Here is a 20,848-nt window from a genome sequence, read left to right as displayed (position 1 = left end):
TATATGGCCTGTTTGCGTGCCCGCCACTTCTTTTTCTTCCTTCGAAAGTTTGGTTGATAGTGGTATTTTTTAAAAATTATTATTCTATAAATTTTATATGTGAATTAAAGAATTGATATGTACTTTTTAATAATTAATAGTTTTTTTTACTAACTAATAATTAATAATTTACTAATTTTTCTAAATATAAAAGTGTAAGTTAAAAAAGTCAAAAAGTTTAACGAATGAAAATAGAAAAATAACTGCCGTACATAAATTTATGTTTAACCTGTCTCATTCCACATTCAAACTATTGTTTTTTGCGACTTTTTTTTAATATTGGAAGGTAAATTTTGAATCTAATTATTTAAATAAAAAATAAATATTTATTAATTATCAAATCAAATGTTCTATTCTTAATTAAAAAATGATTTATGAGCCATCAACAAGTCAAGAACGATAGGCCTCGCCTACTAAAGCTTTATGAGTGAGTTGGAAATTTTCCACAAGCAACTCGCCATCAGAAAAGTTTAATTTTAGTAATGTTTCTTCATCCTTGTCTGATTTATAATGGAATTTATTGTAAAATCCAGTAATTATTAATGATTGTTCATAGCATGACATGGACAAATAAAAAAGCAACATTGCTGAAGAAAATCGGAGAGATGGGCTAAATGATTAAAAGTTGAACTGACTAGTAGCATATTTCATATTTATTATCTTCTTCTGTGATATTATTATCAATAGCAAATTTAAAAATTTTTTCAAGTTTTTTATATAATATATATAAAAAATTATTCATAAATTTATTAATTTTATCACTAAAAAAATTAAGGGAATTTAAGAAAATTTTCTTGTTTTTCAATTTTTGGGATCCATGAAGTAAAATTATAAGTGCCTTATGTAAGAGTTACAATGCAAAAGTCACAAATGGTTATTGCTGTTATACCTAGCTTTTTTTTTGAATTTTTTTAAATTAACATTTTTAATTTGCTTAAGTAGTTAGGTAATATTTAATAGTTAGGAAATAATACCAAAAAAAAAAAAAAAAAACTCTTGGCTTTAGGTGATTAATAAAATAATAAGGTATTATCAAATACTATTATTTATTAAATTTAATTCTACATAAACATTGCTTAGTTAATTTTATTTATCCCTTTATAGATTGTTAATTGTTAGATGATGGCATTAAACATGTTTAATACTTATTACCATTGAAATTATACTCGTCACAATTACAAAATTATAATGTAATTATTTGGTGTTAACAATTAATTTTTATGGTTTTTTTGCCAATTCATTAACCTTTATGGTTTAATTTAGTAAAAATTCCAATTTTAAGTTGTTTTAATATGCTAATGAACAATTAACAAGCCAAAATTATCAATTTCATATTTAAAATTTTTTTTAACTTGTATGTTATAGTAATACAATTCTAAATCAATCTTAAATATTTCTTTGGTAATTATCCAATCATATCATATATCACATATATTATTATATTATAACATATATAGACGCCTTATAAGATTTGTTACATAGACGTTTATGTGGATAATTTTTTTAAATAACATGTCAAATAGTTTTTTAAAGAATATATCTTCTTTTAATTACAAATTGGATAATTATAAATTTATTTAAATATCAAAATTATTTAAATTATAATTATAAATCAAATTAATCTAGAAATATGCTTTTTTAATTAAAATTTTGTAATATTGATTTTATCTAAATAATTTTAATTTTTTAATAGATAACTTTATTTTGTAAGTTTTTTAAATACGAAAATCTTTCAACATGTTTTAAAACTATAAAGATTAAAATCTTTCATAAATTCACTATATTTTTTATCTTAATTTTTATCAAACAAAAATTATCTTTTTAAAAATTTACATAAAATGTTAAAAATTCAAATAGTGTTTTTATATTAAATCTCTAAATAATAAGACATATTTTCATCTCAACTTTAACTATCAATTTTATATTTAAAAATAGATAAAAAAAAACTTAATTTAATATTTATCGCTTATTATATTCTTTTAATTCTTTTAAATATTAATATGAAAATTATATATTCAATCTTAAATGTCATCCAAGAGTTATTTTAAAAATTAAAAATTATAAATGTAATATGTTATATCATTTTATTGCTATTATAATTTATTTTTCGGTTTGCATCTTTTTTTTTTCAAGGTATATTATATTTGTATTGCTAATTTGTTCTTATAAAAATTAATATTTTTTTAATTTATTTTTTTTCACACGATCTCCTAACATTTTTTTTCATATTTTGTGTAATAATTTGAATAAAATTTCAAAAGTAAAATCATGTCTATACTTGTTTTATTATTTAATTCATCATTCAATAATATATACCTTTTTTTTTCTTTTAAAAAAGACATGTAATTTATTTTTATTTGATATAAATTTTAAGTGTATAAATATTGTTGCAAATAAAGATGGTACAAAGTAAAAGTATGTCATTTTTTTCGTACTTTTTTTTTAAAATTTTATTTTTTTATGACAAGTTAGTTAGATATAAAATTTTTTACATGCTATAAAATTTAAAATTTTGAATATAATAAAAAGAATATTAACTTATATGTATATATACATAAAATAAATAAAATTATTTCATATATAACACAAGTTATAATTTAATTTAGTAATATATAACTATACTTTCTAAGTTGGTTTAGATAAATCAATAAAAATCCTTCAAAAAAGATAAGTCAATAAATAATAGTAAATATTTTAACTTAATATTTTAATTTGGGATTTTTGAAAAGGTATTAGTATTTGTAATCAATGCATCACACTTTAATATTTGTTATTTTATTTATTTATAAATATGGGTACAATAGATGAATAATCATATAACTATATGTATCTTTTTAAAAAAATTACCAAATTATTATAATTTTTAATTTAGTTATTAAGTTTGAATAAGAATTTTTTTTTTGTTATTCAACCATTAATCTTTTAACAAAATACTGATTAGACATATCATATCAACTGTTAAATGTTACAATTAATTGACTATGTATAAAAGTCAAATTTTATTTTTTTTTCCTTCACTTTATGCTTTTTATCTTCTTTCTTCCCCATTCTCTCTTCCTTCTCTTTATTTTCTCTTTCTAAAATATAGCTACAATCAATGGAAAACTCAAGAAATTCAATTTTTAATCCACATCCACTATGTCGATCGCTGTTCGTTGGCACCATAAATGCCCCGAAAGACCTGCCTTTATTCTTTTTTTCCTTCTCCTTTTAGTTTTTCAATTAATTTTTCAAAGAAAAAAAATCTTTGAAAAGCCTAGATTTAAGATTTAGTCTCGTGATTTCAAACTCAAAATACGCACATTCGTTGTTTCAAAACTGAATTACATCTTAGTTTATTTCTTCTCTACACTTGACCTTTCTTATCTCTAATTTTCGAATCCCAAAACCCTCTTGAACAAGCCAAACTTGAAACCCTCTTTTTTTTTTTTCTTTTTTTTTGTACTTTGTTTTGCTTCCTTTTTCTGGAGGATGAAATTGACATATATATATTGTTTTGATTCTAATTGTGATTTTTTAAGGTAAAAAATGAGATTTTTTTGTGGTGATAAAATATGGTTTGGGTAAGGACAACGGGGGTTGTTTTAAAGTTTTGGTTATTTGAATTTTTATAGGATTTTGGTTATTTGGATTTTGTTTTCGGGTCTTAAAAATAGTAGATAAACTTGAAAAGATAAAAAATTTTGGCTATATGGCTATTTGGATTTTGTTTTGTTTTTGTTTGGGTTATTTCAATTGTTTATTTTATTAATGATGGATAAAGAGAGAATGTGTTGTTCCAATGGTGAAGATGGCGACAATGATTGATTTTCAGTTGGTAAGTGTGTTTTAGCTATTGATGATGACTCTATTTGTCTAAATATTTAGTTTACTTGTTAGAAGTAAAGAGAAAGGATGAATAGAGAGCTAGGAATAATGGAGGAAAGAGAAAAGAAATAAAAATTTTATTATTGAAAGGGGAAAAATAAAAAAAAATTTATTTTATATTTTATTTTAATTTTTATTGTTAATGACATGTCAATTTTAATCATATGATATTTTTGATAATATGGACATGCCATGTCACAATTGACATCATATGTGATATATGTAGTTGGAACTCTATTAGAGATTAAATGTTTAATGGTAAAAAAAACGAAAAAACTCAAACGTTAATGGTTAAATTAAAAAATTTAATAATTTGGTGATCGTTTTAAAAAGATTCATATAATTAGGTAACTATTCATGTATTTTACCTTAAAACTATATGGTTGGATATTTTACAAATAAATATACTAATAAATGAATTAACATGTAAAGTTTGTTTCATGCAAATTATATCAAGTTAATATAAATTTTATAATTTTTTAAGTTAATCTAAAATTAAATTAGCTGTAAACTTTAATTTCTTTTTATTTATCAAATACATTTTAAAATTTTTTTAAGATTAATAAAAAATTAAAAATCTGAAAATAAAACATGTAACTTTTAACTATTTTTTTTTATTTATTATCAAATAATTTGCTTAACGAAAGTCTTTTAATGATTAAAATTCTTACAATAAATTAAATAAATCTTATTATTAATATAAATTATTTATAATGGTAATTCATAAATATAATGAACAACAATGACTATTTACCAGTTCAAAATTTTCTTTACATTCAAGCTTTTATATAAATATATATATTATGAATTATATATCTAATTATGTCAATTCGAGGTTATATATAAATATGGTATGTAAAGTAATTCACTTTATATTTTGATAATTCTTTTATTTCGTATTTTTATATACAATAAGATATTTGTAATTTTATCAAATTTGGTAAATAATTTTACTCCGAGGAAATATCTGCTTACATCTCGTTTATATTTTTTAAATGGTTTATATTTTATTAATCTAATTGTTGAATTTTATGCTTTATTTTTTTAAAAAATAATATTTATATTCTATTTACATAAATTATGCATGCAAAATTTAAGTTAATTAAAAATATCTAATTATTAGTTTAATAATAATACAATTTCAACCAATAACATGTATTACAAAACATTATTCTTGTTTAATATGATAGGATATTGGATTTACTAGATAATTTATGTGCATGATAGTTATGAGTAACTTGTTAAATCTAAGGATTGATTTATGAAAATATCAATTGTACATTGAATTATAAAAAATATAAAATAAATTAATTTTGTACTTATGTAATATAACTTGATCCCTCTTCCTTTATAATACATATTATGAAGTTAAGACTTTTGACATGGTTTTATTAGCATATTATAGCAGTACAGTGATAAAACCAAAACCATTCAAACATAATGGTTTGAATCTACACAAGAATTGAATTATTCAATGTTACAAGTTTAACATCCATCTCATAATCCAATTCCAGCAAAATTGGTGTTTCAAGTTTCAACCAACTGGGAATCCCAACTAAGCAATCTCCCTTTTATGTATCATAACAAGAACAAATAATAGGGAGAAATGATAAGCAAAAACCTTACGCCAATTAATAAGACAGGTTTTTAAGTGGTCAAGCTGCTATAAGATGATAGACGGTTTACATGTCAGTTTTACAGGGGGCTACTTAGCCTTCTTAAGGAGGTTGGAAGTTCGAAACTTGGCGTCGTCCCTAATGAAGCTCCACCATAGGCAGGTAAGTGGAATAGTTGTGGCATGCCATAGAGCATGGGCATCAAAGAATCCTTGATAAGGAGGGAAATCATAGATCTCCAGAAGCATTGCAAGGCTACCTCCAATGACCACCACCCACAACTTCCAGCGAGAAGGATGGCGAGTCATACCAGCCCAAATTGTCCAAATGAGAAGTTGAGCAACCCCCATGACTACACAAACTTTCATGTTCCACCCTGTACAATGTTTCATATCTTGTTATTGTAGCCAATAATGGAAGAAAATTACATGTAGAAACCTCCAAGGCATGATGTTCTTTCAATGAAATTATGCAACCAGGATCATTATTAAAGCACTGGTTAAACAATAGATGCTCGTCCAATTTTGTATTCCTAATGAGTATATGACAACGCAAACTGTTGAAATTAAGTGGAATATCTTTTTTTAAGTTGTATAATTAACTAAGAACATTTTTATGCATACTTAATGTCTTAACCTTCATGAGCAACCCCCATGACTTTGCAAACTTTCATGTTCCACCCTGTGCAATGTTTCATATGATGTCATTGTAGCCAGTAATGCAAGAAAATTATATATAGAAGCCTCTAATGCATGATGTTTTGTCAATAAAATTATGCAACCAGGATCAATAATAATGCACTGGTTAAAGTAGAGATGCTTGTCTAATTTTGTATTCCTAATGAGATATGTGACAATGCAAACTGTTGGAATCAGGTAGAATATCTTTTGCAAATTATATAATTAACTAAGAATATTTTATGTATACTTAACCCTCAGATAATAAAATGTTAAAGCAGAAACTACCAAATAACAGAGACGTTACCGTAGTCAAGTGTATAGAAGTTGAGGTACAATATATGGGTAGTCACAAAGGCAAGAAATGGAGCAGCAACCATGACTCTGGCAGCCTCATCTCTCACATTAAAACTTCTCAGTATGGCTAAGATAAGAGAATAACCAAGCAGTGCCACAGCAGATGAGTAGTCTAATTTTTCTGTCAAATCCACATCACTGTGGTTCAAGTAGACATGTCAGACTCAGAAACAAGAACAGAATGCGTGCATACATACAGTCACTAAGAGAGAGAGAGAGAGAGAGAGTAATTAAAGTTTCTAAGCATGTGTGTGATTTGTGAGTAGGTCAACTTAGCTAAATATTTTCTGCTCTAAACAAAGCATCAATAAAAATGCAATATGCCAACATGTGCACCAATTAACAGACAGAAAGCATGCACCTAAACATATAAAGGGTCACTTTCACTGGTACACTGAGAAAAATCTCGAGCTGCTAGGCATAATTACAAACTATGTTACTCTGTTCTTTTTTTTTTTTAACACATCCATGCTAATGCACTTCTTAAACTAGACAATGATCCTCAAAATATAAGGAAAACCTCACAAAAATTTAAACATACCCAACTTTGACACTTGAACCTAAGTACAAGCAACATAGAATACAGAATCAAATAATGAGAGAGATGCCAAAATGTAAATGGCTAGTTCTATTTACAATGCCAGTTTTAGGATCCGACAATGGCAAGGCAGCATTAGGCAAGAAGCATCTTATTTCACTAGATTAGTTTCTTTCAAGTCCATGTGTGACCTATTTTATTTATCGATATATTACTAACAGTAACAAATGTTATTATTTGCATGTATGGCTATCATATATGAGAAAATATACCATTTGCTGGTACCTTGCCTTTCCCCTTGTTACATTGGTGTTATAATGTTGATATAAGCAGAAAAAGATCCCAGCCAAAACAAAAAATAAACTCTGCTCCATGTGACATTGACCTATATTTCCAAGTAAAACCTACGTTGGCAGGTTTCATCTCAAAAGAATCACGCATGTTGACGCATAGTTCCAGTCAAATTTATCTGAGTGGGAAAAGGTGGGTGGAGATGTGAATGGAAAAAATGCCTACCGACTATGGAAAACAGCACTCCAGAACCATGAGTTCATTGACAAGAGGCCATATATATGCCACAAGCTTGCGAACTCATAGTATGCCTTCTTATCTTGTTTCAAAGGCAAGTTGTAGTAAAGAAGGATGAAAAAGGATAGCCAACCATGAAAATGCATTGCTAGGTTGAGTGCAGAGAAAGCTACAGAAGCTGGTTCCTGAGAAAATCAATAGCCAAGTCAAGACAAATATTGAAAAAAACAATGATTACATTCCAAAAAAATCTAAAAGATATCTTTATTGAGGTCTAATGTATGAAAAAAAAAAAAAAATGCAAACCTGAATTCCAAAAACACGCCTGAAGGGCCATTTACCATGATACTTGACAGGTCCATCACCAAGTGCTTCTCTTTCTTTCTCTCTGTCAATCATGCAATTGTAACGACAATCACTGTGGCAATCCCATTGTTTCCACTTCAAGTAAAGTGGTTCTTGCATATACCATGGACCCTCAATGGCAACCCTGTCAGAAGGAAATTTGCAGTGTGGAAAGCATCTTTCCCCGACACATCCAGTTTTCTCACATTGTGCCACACAAGCCCTAAAATTCAAAACACTCCATGTTGTTAACTCTAACCAATCCATACAAAGAAGTATAAGAATCAGGAGTAAATTAATTTCAAGTTAGAGAGAAAGGAGTGTGACATGCTACAATCCATCATAAGTACAAATCGTTGCTCCATTTCAAATTATACAGAGCATTACTTTATTCTTTTATCTTTCTTTCTCTCTCCCATAAAACACAATGATATATGTGCATTTCTTCATAAATATAATTTCACAATGATATACCTTTTGGCTGACATTAGGTAGGAAACACAAAGTGCTGATGACCTCCATGAACTCCAAACAAATTGGCAACATAAAAAGACTTAAAACCTAGGGAAGCTCATCAATGATCCACATGAAGTACCACCCTATTACGATGGACAAGAAATATCTATGGTCTGAGATCATATCACCGAATGCAATTACCCTTGCACTGCAAGTTTGAACACATGCTTGGAAAATGACGAAAAATACCCCATGCTACTCCCATTAGGCTGCAAACTCTAGTATTTATTTTCTTGCCATAATCTTTTCAAGCACATGATGATACATTCAGTTATTGTTCCAGGAGTCAGTCAAGCAACTCAAACAATTGAAAAAATTTCTCTAGACAAACAATCATGTGTGATTGGTCAAGACTATTATCTACAACAAAGACTCAAGACTCAAGTTGAGATTAAGTTCCACTCAGCCCTCCTATTGAGGTTTGACCTGTGACTGAGCATCACAATAGGAATGTATATCCTGTTGAATCACCTAATAGAATAACTTACATCAGACCAGTATTTAAAATAGCTGTTCCTAAGTTCCTAAAGTGTGTTGGATAGGAGTAGATGCAAGAGTGTGGGACTGTCAAATTAAATCTGGACAAAGCTCACGCTTTATTACACCTATGCAGACATAAGTGTGTATGAATGTTTATTATGAATGTATGCACATAAAAATGTTTATTATGAATGTATGCACATAAAAACAATGTCCTAAATATAGACCCCGCTAAAAATGTTTAACAAGTAAATTGCAGTGCTATGGAGAAAATATTTAGTGTTCCTACAGCACAGTCTACATAGATTCATAGAACTCCATGATCGGTTAAAAAATTAAAAGGGAAACTGAAAAAAAAAAAATCATAGAACTTCTCATTTGTAAATGCAGAAACTTGAAGACATCATGACAGACAATTGTATAAGTATCACATAGTCTTATATACTGCTTTGATTCAAAGGGACCAATCCAACCCTAAGTGTCTGACGGGGCATTAAATATTAATTAATGTATATTATTAGCTTTAAGAAGACAGAAAATTTTCAAATAAAAGGCATGTTTAAATGAGCTATTTTTACTTTCACTTAATCGATGACCAATTAACTAAATATCCTATAAAGCAGTTTTTAGTTTCAGTGAGGTGCTAATCTTGATGACTTATCACCTCAGCAGACATGCTTGTTGACGTTGGCCTGCCTTGAGGGTTTTAGGGCATTTTATATAATACATTATCTCTCCCAAGCAAGTACCTATCAGCTTGTGTTTGACAACAATGATGCCTTAAAACCATTAAGACTAAAGGAAGAAATACTAACAAGTTAACTCACTGCCACAAACACTTGCAATCAAAAAGGACGTTTGTTATTGTGACCAACATGAATTAGCCTTAGACTTCAAAATTAGTCTTGATACAGCCACAGTCCATGCTATCAATATGGCATCAACCTTATTCAGCCTCCCTTAACCATGAAGTCTCTTTGACTTACAATAACATATTTGTAGATGCACATTTTCATACATACTCAAAGCTGTTCGTCCTTAGATACTCAGGGTGTTTAATCAGAACCTTATTATAAAAACATTAAAATTCCTGGTCTTACCAAGAACCAATATGAAGAACTATCCATAAAGGAAGCAAGAACCAATTTTTAGGACTTTCGTCATGAACATTAAAACAAAACTATTTACACTTTGTTGAAATCCTTAGTTTCTGAACTTAGAGTTTAGCTCAGTTGGTTTATGCAAACCCCTTAAGAGTTGGCATCCTGGGGCTCAAATCCCAGCACCTGCAACCCCTTCTCTTATCACCAGGCTACAGCCTCCTTTGTACCAAAAAAAAAAAAAATCCTTAGTTTCTCATCTTTCAAGGTAGAAACACATAACCGTCACAATATGCATCCTATTGCAATCCTGATCTGAAAATAAGTGCCCTTAATAGTTAACCAAATGAATGGTATAACAATTATTTCAAATTCACGCCTATTCCAATCTAACAACTAAGTGATATACATGACTATTGCAACTTGCAGTGCACAATCTAAGTTCCAAACTTTATAGGCTTAATAATGTCTCAAGATCCCTGGGCATCCATGTCGAAAATCCATGACCAAGTATCGTTTGCATTGAAACATATAATAACTGAGAGCAATTACCCAGGATAGTTGGAAAATTAATTTATGGTTTTCCTTCTATGAACAAACTTATATGATGCATAAACTAATGGCAGATCATTATATACAACAAAAGTAATAAAAAAAAAAAGAATTATAGGTGATGGAGGAAAAAAAGAAACACAGAAAAACCTGTAACGTAGATCAGAATCACCAGCACTAGCATCCAATACTCCAACAAGAAATGAAAGCACCAGAAACAAAGCTATTGAATAACGATCTATCATCATCTGATTGGAAAAATGTCAGTACCAAAAAAAATGTCAGAAACCATTTGAAACTAAGCAATAGGAGCTTAAAAAATTTGGTGGGCAAGTTTAATATCTGGGCTTTTTCATTTTTAACTAAAAATGAGATTGAAAAAACATAGAAGAAAGTATTGCAAGATCAAAATAGGTCAAACAAATGAAGAATATGAGAAAAAAGGAGAGTAATTTTGCCTTTTTTTTTTACCTTTTGGTTGGAGAATGCAGTTGGCCTGCTCCAAGGTTAGATTTTGAACGAGAAAGAATGGAGGAAGTTGGCTTCTTTGGACTTTTCAGATTGGCTCTGGTAAAGAGAGAGAAGGTTGACATGGTTTCAGAAGGCAAAACAATGTTTTGGGCTCATGTTTGACTCATAGGCCCAATCTAACTTTCACTGGATTGGTCATGAGTCAATGTTTGGGTTTTTTAAACTAATGTAATGTGTTTAAGTATTACTGAAAATTAAAAGACCAAAGATCAAATGATCCTAAGTCTTTTTTGGTTTTTTAATACTAAAATTTTCTTTTCCTTTCTTCTTAGTAGAACTATTCCTCTTTTGATAAATCTGCCTTTTTAAAGAATCTAATTCCTTCGTTTCTAAATATCTATATTCTATTCAAGAACTGCTTTGCAAAATCAAAGTAAAAGGATTTCTAGAAGTTGAGTGCACAATTGTTGACCACGTAACTATTTCTTGCATGTGCAAAAGTTTAACCCTCTTCCCATTGCAATCAATGGAAATTTTGTTAGTAGAAAGCTAGTTGGTTTGACCTGCCATTCCCTATGATTCCTCCCAGCCGCAATTACTGTTTTACTTTTTTTTTTATATAAAAAAATTTGAAATAAATAAGTTATTAAGTAATTTAGATCAAAGTAATATATATATATATAATACATGACAGTTTAAAATAGGTGATTGTAAATCATGCATTTGAGATGATCTTAACAAATGATCATCAATAGAATTAGAATTCAAAATTTTTTTATTAAAAAAATGATTTTAACCGATTAAATCAACCACTTATTAATATTTTATATTTTTTTAATAAAAAAATTGCATGATAAAAAAAAATACTTTTTTTAATTATTATAAAAATTAATTACATTAAATTTCAGATTCAATTATTGTCCAACTTTGAAATACATTATTCTTCAAAAAAAAAAAACTTAAAGTACATTAATTACTTTAGTTAAGAGATTAAATGGTAAGTGGTCACTTATATATATATATATATATATATAAGATTTAGAAGTACAAATTCACCTAACAAATATATTGAAAATGGTGTAATCAAGCATTGACATGGGACAAACTCAAAGGGAGTGAGTGCCTCATTGATCCTTTCAACACTGTTAATCAGACATATTACCGAACATCGAACATTCTACATGTAAACTAGAACATAGTACGAGCACCAAGTCCCACGGTATTGTGCCAACTTGTTTTCTTGATCGTATATTCGAAACATTATTACAGATTGTCACATGATTTATATTTGATTTGATAAATCTAGGCTTCAGATTTAAGTGGCAAATTATAAAATTTTGGAGATTCAAAGTAGAATTTTACGTTTTTTCTTACTTTTAAAAATATATATTCTTAGTTTGCACAAGCAACTATGGTCGTGCGATTTAGGAATTGGAGTAATTGATTGATTTTTTTTTTTTTACATATTTTCAATTAATTTATTAGAACTCAATATTATAAATATTTTAAACATTAACAAGTATTTTTTTAGTTTCTTTAGGGCAGTTTTTTGTTGGTTATTTATTATTTTCATTTCTTATTATAATTTTGTAGAATATTATTATTCTTTTTATTGTTGCATAATACATTAAAAAATAAATTAACAACATTGAAAAGTCATTATGAATATAACAAATTTTTGCATTAACATTTTTTCATGACAAATATAATAAGAATTCGCGACAATAAAATTATCATTGTTTAAAATATTTAAAAAATCAATTAAACAACTATTACGAAAAGTTGTTGTCAAATTTATACCACTTTGTAATAATTTTTTTATCGTTATAAATACGATAAAACTATTCACAACAATTTATTCAATATTTTATAAAATATTAAAATTAAATAAAATAATAATATTAAAAAGTCGTTGCAAATATAATAAGTGTTCATAACAATTTTATTTGTTATTACAAAAATAATAGAAATTTACAACAATAAAAGCTATTATTGTATCAAATATTAAAAAATTCAATTAAGCAACTACTATAAAAAAACGTTGCAAATATAACAAATTTTTGCAATAATATTTTTAATTATTGCAAATTGGGGTAACTGTAAGCCCATTTTCTCGTAATATATTGCAATATAACCCTCACTATTTTTAAAATTTATTTTATTATTATACTTGCTAAAACCAAAATCATAAATTTATGGCATTTAGAAAGCAAGTTCGGCTATGGAAAAAATAATCTTTTGTTATTGTTTCTAGAACATTAACTTGTGAGTAAATAGATAGGGATGGATTTAGTTTAAATAAATAAGAAAGAATTTAAATTGCTGTCATGGATGTGTTGCATTTATCATGATTGTCGATGTAATAGTTGCTACCGAGTTACTGTGATAACCATGATTGAGATTTTTTTAAAATTTTGCATAATTTTTTTTTTTTTTTGTAAAATATAGTAATTATTATAATTATAAAAATTTTTTGTTAATGATTTTTAAAGTAATATATGATTTTTTATTATCTTTTATTAAATATTCAAAATTTGGAAAATAGTCATTCTTAGTTATGAATTTTTAAAGAATGTTCATAATTAACAAAATAGAACATTTTAAATGTTAAGCATTCATATTTAATAATATTGCGAACTTAAAATATAATAATTTAAAAGTTCATCCACTACAAATATTGACATATACTCCAATCTTTATCACATTATAGAATGACAAAGAGGATGGAATCCTCCGCTTTCACTTTAAAAGCCACCTTGTCCTCATCTTTATGGTCTTTGTCCAAAAATAAAACCATATAAATTAGTATTGTCTCCTTGTTCTTGATGCTTTCGAGGTTGAAGATATATTTAAGGTGAATGATACATTTAGGGTTGATAGGGCACATGATAATTAGGAAATGAAGAAGGCTAAGAAGGACAATAATCATGTGGAGTTAGATAAGCATGGGGAGGTTGAAATTGTGAATGTAGTTTCAGTAGACAATAATCATGTAGCTTTTTATATCCAAATTGCTAGAATTTGATTTCCTATTGAAAACAAAGAGTCTCTAAAAGTTTTTTATTGGTGTTTCTTGCCTTTTCCTTTTCATCAAGCTCTCCATTCACTTCTACCTTGCTAGATTCAAGACATAGATTTACTTCATATTTTGTCATGTCAATGGTTCAGGTTGATAGGATTAAACTATCATTTATCTTGTTAATGCTTAATCTTTCTAATTTCTCATCCTTATCCTCATATTATAATAGGTACAAACTTATTTCTTGCCTTCACATGGATATAGCTATAAATTTGTTCTAATTTCCTTTGCATTGAAGTTGTTTGATTGAGCACTTTAATTGCTATATTTTCTAATTCAAGAACACACGAGTTATATATCATTTAGCACTCAACTATATAAAATTATTTAGAATAAATCTAAATACCTTAAAAATTAACTAATATAAAAGGCTACATGTTTAATTTGATCCTCAATATACAAGGGATTGCTCAATTTAGAACTTGACTTTTTAATTTAAACAAATCAATACCTAATGTATATAGGATCTAACAATGTAGTATTGTGATGGATGAGATCTAGGATGTCTAATATATGTGTTGTTAATTTTGTGTGAACCACAAAATGTTTACTCTTTATGTGTGATTTTTATTTGATATGGAAAGGATTTTATTTATTTAATTGATAAAACTCGTTAAAAATATATAAAATGGATTTGGGAAAAATCATTACCAACCCTAAATCTCTTTCACCCAAAATCAATTAACCCCTATAAAAGGACTCATTAGTTAACCAAAATTGATTCACTCAAAATCAATTCAACATAAACTGAAATCCATGACCGATTCAATTAAAATTGGTTCATTATAATGGAAATCCCTAACCTTACCTTTTCTTATTGATTCAACGAAACTGTTTGAGCCTTCGCTTTGGTTCTCGCAAAAAAAAAAAAACATAAATCATGAGTTTTCCTAAATTTAAAGGGCCAATAATTGACTCATAAAAGTTGTTGTGATGAGGCCCATGGTAAATCATTTTCTTTTTGACAAAAAAATCAAATAAATCATTTCGTCATTGACAAAATATTGTTTATTACGATATAGGTGAAATTTTTAGGCTTATGGTGTGATTGCAAATTGAATGTGAAATTAGATGTGAAATTTAGGGTTTATATACTGACTTAGTACTCTAAACCCTATATTATATATGAATTAGTATATAAATAATATAGATTATATAGCTTTGTCTGAAATTAGTATATAAGTAAGTATGAAAAGAATGATCGATTATTTGTTTCACTTTTTACAAATATGAGTTTTGAATTAGGGATAATAAGGTTTCATTATCTGAGAATATTTGTTGGGTTTGGTTAAAATCTTTAGTATGTAAATAAGATTGTTAATGACCTCGCATTTAACCCTGATAAGGTAAGTTTTTATGAGTTACTAAACATATATGAAGAAGTTGTTTTTGTCAACAATATGAGGATATTTTATTTAAAGCCTGGAGACCACTTGGATATGGGCTTAGGTTAGTTTAGGATGATGAAAATACTCTTTATATGATAAAAATAATGATAAATAATGGGTTATTTGATATTTATATTGGTCATGGCATAGATGAACCTCATATTATCCCTTATGTTTTGAGTTTACCACCATCTACTTGAATGAAGATGTAAGAAATGAAGAGGTTATGCATGAGGTAGTGAATACTGAAAAAATAGGTAATCATGGTGATGTTTTTTATGATAGGGTTGATCAAATTAATTATGCTTCTAATGATAGAGCTGATATTCAGGAAGGGAATGAGGTAGTGAGTAGTCTAGTGAATATTCAAGAAAGGAATGAGGGAGTAATCATTCCTATAAATGTTCAAGAAAGAATTAAAGGTGTTAGGAGCCTTATTAGTAAATGAGTGAATATTCATGTAAATGTTTAAGAAAGGAGTGAGGGATTTGAGGTTGAACAAAATGAGCTAGAAAAATAATGATCTTGAACAAGGATACCAAAGTGAATACTATGATTTAGATGAGTATAATGGTATTGTAAGTGATAAGGAAGAAATGGTTGATGATGCAACTAAGAGCAAAACTAAATTTTCAATGTATGATCCATTTGCAGTTAGCCATTATATTGAATTAGGCATATTAGTTAAGAATTCTAGGTAATTTAAACATGTGTCATTATTGTATCTTAAGACAAATTGGGCAATTATTGTGGTTAAAAATAAAAATACTTGTGTTAGAGGTAAGTGTGCCATAAAAAATTTCTCATGGGTTGTTTATGCATTATATGAGAAGAAGCTATAGTCTTTTTAAGTAAAGACTTATATGATAAGTATGGTTGCAACAAGGTGTTTGAAAACCTAAGGTTGACCTAATCTTTATTGGGTAAATTGTATTTTGAAAAGTTCAAGAAATATCATTTAATTAAAAATGCTGAGGTGTAGAGAACAGTCAAAGGTGATTATAATGTTGGAGTCAATATTGGCATGATTAAAAAAGGCAAAAAATGAGGTTGTTGATAAGGTTGTCAGCGATTATAAAGAAGAGTTAAGTCATTTGTAAACCTTTTTTAGTAGCACAATGAAAATATAGGTGCATAGGCTGATTCCAACTTCCTCAATGATGTTTGAAACATAATATATTTGTTTTGATTAACTTAAAAGGGTTTAGAGAATGGTTGTAGACCTTTCTAAGGTTAGATGGTTGAAAAGCTTGATCATGGTTGAATTACTATGTGCTATTGGTAGAGATGAAAAAAATCAAATATTTCTAGTTGCTTGGGCATTACTAGAAGTGAAACGTATAGCTTCTTGGAGATGGTTTCTTAATCTCTTAAAGTCAGATATCAATATTGGAAATGGAATACAATGGACAATTATGAAAGACCAACAAAAGGTATACTAATAGGGGTTTCATTTGTAATACTTATATCAAATATTTAGATAATTGCTTGTACAATGCAAGACCTAACCTATGCAATTGATGAGTAATAGCTAAATTCTGAGCATAGATATTGTGCTCTACATGTTTATGTGAATTGGTGTAAGAAAAGACCTCATAGGGTAGAAGAAATGAAATAATGGTTTTGGAAGATTACTAAATCTTCCATAGTTAGGCCCTTTTAAAATAACTAGAAAAATTATCCAAAAAGAACTCTAAGGTAGCTAAGGACATAGTTAAAACTCCACCTCAAAAGTCGTGTACAACTTTTTCAAAACTGAGAACATATGTGAATTGGCAGACAACATCCTTTGTAAAACATTCAATTAAACCTTATTGGAAACAAGGAAGAAGCCAACGGTCTCTCTATTTGAAGGCATTATGATAAGTCTAATGTCTTGAATTATCAGAAAAAGACAAGAATGCAATAAATAGAAACGTATCATTAGTCATAACATATAGAAGGTAATTGAAAAGAATTCCATTATTATCACCCAATGTTTAGTGAGCTTTAATGGAGGTGTTGAGTATGAAATTGATGTGGGTGACGACAGGTTCATTGTAAATTTGGATAGAAAATCATGTACTTGTAAAAGTTTTGATCTTTATGGTATCCCATCTATCATCTTATCTGTGCCATATGAGATCTTAGAGGAAATGTAGAGGACAATGTATCTATTTGGTTTCATAAAGACATTTATTTTCTAGCTTATGGTAGTGCATTGTAGCCTATACTTGGAAAAAATTTGTCCAAATCAAAAACATAAAACCATTCTTCCCATTTCTATTTAGAAATATGCTAGGAAAGGCAAAAACGTGTAAAAGAAAAGATACTAACGAGCCCAAGAAATCTACAAAAAAATTAAGAAAAATTGTGAGGGAATGATATTATTATGACATGTCAATTATGTAATAAAAAAAGACACAACAAGAAAGGTGGTCTTTTTAAGGGTAATGGGGTAATTTTGTATCATCCTAAACCAAACAACAAAATAAATTTCTTTGCCCTTATATCAATCACTAACCATCTTTATTTACTTTATCTCAATGACAACAAGCATCTAAAAGAAAAATGTCTAGGGAGATTAACTTTGACCAACCTTCTGTTTTTGCTTTTGGATCTACTTCCACTTTTGTAAGAGCTTCAAATGGTGCTTTTTTTTTTTCTTGTGCATCACTTTCGGGTTTGGCCTCTGTTTTTGCATTAGCGTCACTCCAAGGTAGTGGTTTTATTACAGCCTCTATTTTTGCATCTGGTAATGGATTTGTTTCAGTCTCTATTCCAGCCTCTATTACTATCTCTGTTCAAGCGTCTTTCTCTACAAATGTTACTTCTAGATCTACTATTGCTACAAGAAAAATTGCAAGTGTACTACTAGAATTTCAAAAGCACCAACATTTACCGGTAGATATTTTATAGATGTTGATGGAAGGTTGTATGGCATGGATGTTGGGATAAGAAGTCCATTATCAAAGGCCAATGCTGGGAATATGGCAACTTCAATAGGAAAAAGAAAAGTTTGTTGATTTGGTTTCTACTTAAGGGAGTCAAAACAAAAATCCCAACAGAAAAAAAAAAAGGGCAGAAAGAAGATGTAATATTTTAACATTCAAGTTTTAAGCTTAAGGTTTAATTTTAAATGTCTCTGTCTCTTGTTTTGTGTATAAGGCAATTCTAAACGCCTAGATACTTGTTCTAGATGATATTATCTGCCAGTACTGTTTTGAAGTAATGAATGAAAGTCTTTTAGGCTTAGTTAGTTTCCTAGCTTTTAAATGAGTTTCTCTCTTTATATATATAATTTTAAATGTTTTCTAGTTCAGTCAAAATAATAGAAAATTTCAATGCGTGCGCGTATATTCATGACTAGGTCTATATAAATGAATGTATGTGTGTGTTCCTATTCTTCATATAGCCCCAAGAAAATTCTTGATCTGGTCCCCCATTAATTCGTAATGTTTTCAAGTAATAAATGATGATGAAGAAGAAGATAATGAGGCAATTTCTCAGCAGATTCCCTCGGTTCAAACAAACACACCAAAATGGAAACAGTCTGAAAAGCTTGTTGCTCGGTGTGGAAGAAGAGAGAAGGTCAAAAAGAAGTGATTGAGCTGGTTAAGTGTAGGACGAATGGGCCTTCAAATTCCTCGGTCTCACGACCAGCTCAAACATCTCCTAGCCTAAAGTAAAAGTAGTAATGTAGACATTTAAACCCAATGGTCTCAAATTGCGACTTTTTTATTAAAAAAATTGAATTCAAAATTGAATTTAATTTTAAAAAAATAGTATTTGATATCTGACATGTTTAGAACTTAAATTTTAATACTCACAATTTTTTCCATATTCTCATATTATAGCATTTTTATAAAAAAAATATAAAAATTTATATGTATGGAATAAAATATAAGATGGGTTTTGCTCTATATATGGCATTTTCATGATCACGATAAGATTTGGTTCGTTTAATAACTCTATATTTGATGTAGTGATGTATAATTTTGTTTTCATGCTTTTGACATTTTGCTAGTAGTTTGCATTCCTCTTTATTAGGGCAGATGTATTCAAAAATAAGAAAATTTGAAGAAAAAATTTTCTTTGGTTATGGATATCTTAAAATTTTTTCATAGACACTCCAAAAATTGAAAAATAAAATTTAAAGGAAAATGTTCTCCAGACACCCCAAAAGTTTTTCTTTGGACACATTTTACATCAACAAAATTAATAAATTCATCGATAGTTTATATACATATATATATATATATATATATTATAAATGAATATCTCCAAAAAAATCCTGAATTTACCACTGCCCTATAGAAAATAAAAATGAAATTTACAATGATAGTTAGGACCAACACTAGAACTTAGAATTCAAAATTTTTTTTTTTTTTACACATTCATGGTCATTAGGTGTTACTATATATATATATTTGAGGCTATTGTGATTTTTTTTTATATATATTTAAAGTTATTAAGATTTAAATTCTGATTATTAGAACTAAAAATTCAGTACTGTACCGGTAGATCATATGGTTGTTATTATATTATTTTGATTTATGGATGATAAAGTCAATAATGGAACACTGTCACCTTCTTGTTCTCAAAATCAAGTCTACATAATTCAAGTTTGGAGAAAGACTTGCTCTATTTTTCCAAATGTCAAAATGGACCCTTTATTGCGAAAACAACGACAAACTGACATTTAAAAGGCTCCTCAAGCCATTCTTGAACATAAACATGTAATTTTTCATGTCCACATATATATGTTTGACTTGATTTTCTTCTTTTCAATGAGGAGCCATCTCAGCTAACTGCATATTGAATATTCAAAACTAATTTTAATAAAAAATAAATAAACTTTTCAGCCTCTTAATCATGCTATGTATGGAAAGCAAACTCTTTTGAGTTACGCAATCGAAGGTAACTCTCAATTTTATTTCGTATATTTCCGTCCAAGAATCAATTTGAGTATTGTATTTCTTAGTTGGATTCTTAGGATTTGATTCTTGAGGGGTGTTCTTTGAAATATATTGATCTTAGTATATAAATTATATATATTATCAATTAATTGGATGATGTCGTATTATTAATAATTTTTTAAAAAAATTAAATTTTGATATATTTATTTTAAAAGCTTATAAAATTTTATATTTGATTGTTGATAAAAAAATATTATTTAATTAATTATTAGTATATAAAATTTATATATTAATAATATATAAAATTTATACACCAATGTTACATAAAATAGAAACTCAATAAAATAGCCTTTTTTGGGTTTTTGGGACAAAGAAGTGATAGACATTTGAAACCAGA

At 27.9% G+C, this 20,848-nt stretch overlaps 1 protein-coding gene across 1 annotated transcript; it reads right to left on the bottom strand.

The window, feature by feature from the left end:
• Positions 1–5,347: 5,347 nt before the first annotated feature.
• LOC111298891 (uncharacterized) lies at positions 5,348–11,234 on the bottom strand. The gene is made up of 6 exons (XM_022893629.2): positions 11,087–11,234; positions 10,766–10,863; positions 7,929–8,190; positions 7,611–7,807; positions 6,507–6,694; positions 5,348–5,898 (listed from the first exon to the last, which is right to left on the bottom strand). The coding sequence occupies exons 2-6, from the start codon at positions 10,861–10,863 to the stop codon at positions 5,612–5,614; spliced, it is 1,032 nt and encodes a 343-aa protein (XP_022749364.1). The 5' UTR covers positions 11,087–11,234; the 3' UTR covers positions 5,348–5,611.
• Between the last annotated feature and the right edge of the window lie 9,614 nt (positions 11,235–20,848).

The sequence above is a fragment of the Durio zibethinus genome, chromosome 18 (genome assembly GCF_047325235.1).
Source record: "Durio zibethinus cultivar Kanyao isolate XHJ-2024 chromosome 18, ASM4732523v1, whole genome shotgun sequence".
Taxonomy (NCBI): Eukaryota; Viridiplantae; Streptophyta; class Magnoliopsida; order Malvales; family Malvaceae; genus Durio; species Durio zibethinus.
The sequence above is the reverse complement of the archived record's forward strand: the minus strand, read 5'-3'. Positions and strand labels throughout refer to the sequence as shown.